This window comes from Humulus lupulus, chromosome 9, assembly GCF_963169125.1.
Source record: "Humulus lupulus chromosome 9, drHumLupu1.1, whole genome shotgun sequence".
Classification (NCBI taxonomy): Eukaryota; Viridiplantae; Streptophyta; class Magnoliopsida; order Rosales; family Cannabaceae; genus Humulus; species Humulus lupulus.
The window spans coordinates 151,793,672-151,798,734 of record NC_084801.1 but is presented as its reverse complement, the minus strand read 5'-3'; the positions used below and the strand labels follow the sequence as shown (position 1 = coordinate 151,798,734).

The 5,063-nt window shown below is 35.8% G+C and overlaps 1 protein-coding gene across 1 annotated transcript; it reads right to left on the bottom strand.

Annotated features, from left to right (window-relative positions):
• Positions 1–1,678: 1,678 nt before the first annotated feature.
• On the bottom strand, positions 1,679–3,918 carry LOC133800189 (potassium transporter 4-like). Its single transcript, XM_062238143.1, has 8 exons — positions 3,693–3,918; positions 3,330–3,575; positions 3,181–3,231; positions 3,046–3,077; positions 2,817–2,880; positions 2,533–2,585; positions 1,834–1,948; positions 1,679–1,737 (listed from the first exon to the last, which is right to left on the bottom strand). The coding sequence occupies exons 1-8, from the start codon at positions 3,916–3,918 to the stop codon at positions 1,679–1,681; spliced, it is 846 nt and encodes a 281-aa protein (XP_062094127.1).
• Positions 3,919–5,063: the final 1,145 nt, after the last annotated feature.

The window sequence follows — 5,063 nt, the reverse complement described above, 5'->3', positions numbered from 1 at the left end:
TGCCTGAACTATTTATCTAAACTAACTATACCAATCTTAAAAGGGAAGCAGCAAACCTTTTTAGACATGGTGCTCATCTTCTGAAGTATTGATACAGATAAACTTCCAGTATCACCAGCAGCTAATTTCTCAATCAAATGCACCATGACTAAACTGGCAGAAACCTGCATATATTTACAATATAAATTAACATAAAATGCCAATAATAAGTAATCACATCAAAGAAGCCATCTAAAACTATATGATCTGCAAACATTTTGTTAGGCATCAGATATTGAATAGAGCTATATAGGATTAGTGTGTTGACTTGTAAATTTACTCAAGTTCTATTGGTTGGTTAGTAAGTGTTATTGTTAGTCTATAAATAGTATAAGAGAATACTTGGAAGGGATATATAGAAGAATTTGGTTACTGTTTAAAGTTTAGAATTTCTACTCTGGGAGTTTTTGCTAGGTTTTCTCAAATTAACCTAGACTTTGTGCAAGATTTGGTTCTTTTCAGTACAATTCATTTATTGTCAGAATAAAGCTTACAGAATCTTTCAAATCAGCAACCTAGACGGTGTATTAATTAAAATATATTAAATGAGAAATAATGGGTCAGTTGTTCAAATAAAAAAATTAATGATCAGGAAAGAAAATGCATTAACTTGAACACGCAAAAACAACAAACGTATGGTGTTGACTTTAAAATGACTAACTAAAATTCACCCCAAACTTCATGCAAGAAAGAGCCATATATAAGTTTATACCCAAAAGTAGAAAAAAAATGCAATATGGATTAGCGCTAGACTTGAACGCTGAAAATGGAGACAGCTAACCTCATTTTGGCATGTTGAAGTTAATATGTTAGATACTGATACAAGGCAGTACTTATAAACTGGAGCAACTGGATCCAAGGATTTTTTACTTGCCTGAGAAACAAAAATAGGGCAGTACTCATATATTTTAGTTGAGGAAACAAAACTAAGTAGACTAGCAAAAACAGAGGACAAATAAAATTTTAAATTAGCAGGGCTTATAGAAAAAGTTTTATTATTATATTAGCACTGCCTTTAAGACTTCCATTGAATGAGATGTTACTTACACTGCCATTTATCATAACATGAAGTTTCTGCCCTGTGCTAGAAGTTCTAAATTGTCCCAGTTCCAACCCAGTTCATATATCTATTCATACAAGAGAAGAATCCTTTAGAAATTATCCTGTCTAAATCATACTATGACACAATTAGTAAAGCAAAATTCTAGTTATGTTGCTCACAATCAAGAGATGTGATGAAACTTTTAGGTAAAATTACCCATTCAATGATCTCACTACCCAATATTACAACCTTTCCAATAACAGTTTTACACAGATGGATAAGAAAGGAAAAAACATTGCTGCTTTTTATATTTTTATAAAGCAAACCTTTTTTTTTTACTTGGCAAACTTGGAAACAATAATAATTATAAGAAAACAGTATAGATTCGACAAGCATCATACCATAAGCATTTCCAATTAAATTTGTATCCTGAAATCCGATGGTTATGGCAAGAGTAAGGATCATGAGTATCCAGTTTATTTCTGAAATGTAGATCTGCCCATATATGTGTTTTGAGGTGTGGACAACTTTGACTCTTGGAAAGCAACCAAGGGCATGACATTTCTTGATGATGGAGAACGTAGCAGTTATAACAGCCTAGCTGCCAACAATAGCTGCTAGCGTGGCAACAACAAACACCGGCCAAAATACAGATTCTGCAATTTAAGCAAGAACAGAAAGCACAATTAGAGCAACTCATATATAAAAATGAAATTCTGGAAGCAATATTAATAATGCCAGGGAGTACTAACCAGGGATTGAATTATAAAAGCTGCAATGAATCTTATCGGGGCTTTTGGACAAGTATGCAGCTTGACCCATGTATTGTACAACCAAACATGGGTATACAACAAAAGCAAACACAAGCTGCACAGACAAAAAAGGGAACCATAACTATCATTTGTTGATAGCCAAAAAGCATTTACTACATCATGGTGAACAAGGCCTGCAAAAGCACAGTGATTTGGGGTAAATAAAATACAGAAGTATAAACGCTTGATTTTGAAGAAATATCTTCAACACTATGCTCTACTTTTCCAGCAACATCTAATGGAGTTACTTCTATACATGACTTGCTAACTCAGTTGGTCCTCTTTTTTGGTTTTTTATTTCAATTTTTTTTAACATGTTCTCCCATTGAACCTACAATCTTTGGGGGAGGCAGGAAACTCTAACAAATTTCTAGGAAGGTCTCATGAGGAATCAAACCCCGATCTTATGAGAGCAAACCAAGAGCCCAACCAGTCATTCTAACCCTCTTGGATCTCATTTGGTCTTCCTTTTACTTGGCTTTTTCCTACCAGGTTCTAATTCATGTGGTTTTTCCTTTTACTTTGCCTTGCACCACACTAAATTTTCCAAACCAGCCAATATGTACATGTTTCCTATTATGTGTAGAAAAGAAATTCAATATATTTAGTAAAAAAAAATTATAATAATATAAAACTCACCCTTATTGACAAAGCCGTAAAATGACCAAGGTCTGCAAACACAGCTTCGGTTCCTGGAAGGAATTAGAAAATTCCTATCGTTAATTTAACTAACAGAAACATATACTCTAGAACTATAACGACATTTTTTTTAGGGTATTATAACGACATTTTGTCCTTAGTAAACTACATAGAACTTAATGGTTGACCAGACTTATAAAGATGAGTAGTGGCAAAATGGAATTTCACATAACAGAGCCAATGAAAATGATGTTTATTTCCATTAAGTAGGATATAGCACATACCAGTTATAGAAAGAAGAATCCCACCAAGAGAAATCCAACCATCTTTACCAGTCTCCTTAAAGAACTTGACAATATAATGAGGTGAAAAAGTATAAACAACTTTTGGGTTCCAATGTATTGTGTTGCAGAGACCAATAGAAAAAATGGAAAATAACTAGAGCAATATGATAGGTGCAAATAAAAAGGCAACTCTATGTGTGCCACAGTGCTGCAGAGCAAACAAACCGACCAAGATGCAACAAGCAATCAAGAGAAGTTCACCTAAAAACAATGAGCATCACATAGTTTGTTAAGTCACTCATAAAGAATCAAAGTGAAAATAAAATATATGTATATATATATATAGCAAAGCATGACAACTTACCACTAGTTAATTTCTTTTCTGTAACTTTAAGCCCTGAAACCGAAGATAGAACTGCAATTTTTTTTTTTTACAAAGATGTTAAATAGAGACAAGGAAATAATAGTACCAGTAGTTACATATGAAGCAAAATAAGCAATTAGAAAATTTACCTGAGATAGCAGGAGTAAGGACACCATCACCAATGACCATGCAAGCTCCAAACAGCACAACAACTAAAAGGGCAGTCCTTAACCTTTTATGCTTCTCCAAAAATCTCTTCAAGGGAGAGGAACTAGCATGCTGAGAAGATGGACCATATTTATAGGCAGTGAGCTCCTCATCAGCTGCTTGCTGGTTGGGAAGCAAACTAAACTTAGCATGGCGGCAAAGCAGTGAGTAAAGAGCAAAGGTCCCACCTGAAAATGAATTGAATTGAAATGAATCAAAATGAAACAAAAGCTGAAATTGAAATTGAATTGAATTGGATTGAATTGAATAAAATTGAATGAAAAGGGAGGAAACAAAACACTCACCTTCACCATTATCATCAGCACTGAGTAAGACAAAGACATACTTAAGCAAAGGGATAAGAGTAAGAGTCCAAAAGATCAATGAAAAAGCACCAAAGATTGAATCTTGGCTAATATGTTTCTCTAACTTCCCAGAAAAGGTGCTTGAGTAAACATAATGAGGTGAAGTACCCAAGTCCCCGTAAACTACACCAAAGCTCTGATAAGCTAGTAACAAATTCCTCGACATCCTCGGCCATGAAAATTGCTGCAACAAAAAGAGTTATCAGTAAACAACACTAAGAATCATCATCACCAACCCATCACAAGATCTAACAAAGATTCGCTCCCCAAAATTCTCATCTTTATACATACATATATATATAAAGACGTGAAAAGATTGGTACAAACCTGGCCTATAGTAGTAGAAGTCGAGCCTTGAGCAGTGGAAATCCCAGATTCTGGCTCCATAGCCTTGTTTATCTCTCAATCTCGTTCTCGTTCTCTCAATCTAACGAAAAAATTATATATAGAAGAGAAGAGAACAGAAGCTCAGGTTAGGACTCTGCCAAAAATATTGTTTTCCTTTCGGCTTCACTGAGTCAAATCATTCTAAACCAGCATAAACAATATTGCAGAACGAGACACATAAAACAAAGAAAAATAAATACATAAAGAAATCGATGCATCTAACATACCGAGCAGTCTGTTCGGCCAAAGCTTCAATATTTTCTGTAGGCAGAAATTGAGAAGACGATCCTCCCACTACAATGCCGCCTTCACTGCCTATATAAAAAAGCTGAATAGCCTCCTCAAGCTTCCAACTTGTGGCCTGTTCTCCCAACAAAATTCCATAAATTATCTCCAAAAGCCCAATTCTCAATCAAAATCTTCCGATTTCAACACAACCAAAATTAAATAAACCAGATGACCAATGGAGGCAAGTACAAATTGAGAAAGAGAGATAGAGAAACCTGCAAGAACTGCCTGGCAGTCTCGGCAGTTTGTCCAACGGCGATCTCCAAGAATGATGAGACCACTGGGTTGAAGGCACGCATAGGTGGGCTCGCACCTGGGGTCACTTGGTTCGGGGGTTGGGTTCACAGGTGCCTGAGATTTGGAGCTTGGCTCGGAGAAAAACGGGTGTGAGGATGGTGGTTAGGTGGTCGGAGATGAGGATGATGGTGGTTACGGGAGTGTGGCTAGGGCGAAGGGAAGAGAGAGACGAGAAGGAAAAGGGGAAAAAAGGTATGAGAATTGGGTCTCTCTCGGGTCTCACAAATTTTTAGGTCGGAAATGAAAAAATTTCTAAGTGGCACCCTTCTTTTATTACCGCCCTTTTTTTAACAAAGTGGCCCATTATAGTACTCTAGCATAACACTTTTTTATTAGTAT

Excerpts from the sequence above, each read along its gene's own strand:
- LOC133800189 (XM_062238143.1), bottom strand. The coding sequence starts at position 3,918 with ATGTCGAGGAATTTGTTACTAGCTTATCAGAGCTTTGGTGTAGTTTAC. Across the intron at positions 3,078-3,180 it reads AGAAAAGAAATTAACTAGTG|GTGAACTTCTCTTGATTGCT; the intron begins GTAAGTTGTCAT and ends CATTGTTTTTAG. Across the intron at positions 2,586-2,816 it reads GATTCTTCTTTCTATAACTG|GAACCGAAGCTGTGTTTGCA; the intron begins GTATGTGCTATA and ends AATTCCTTCCAG.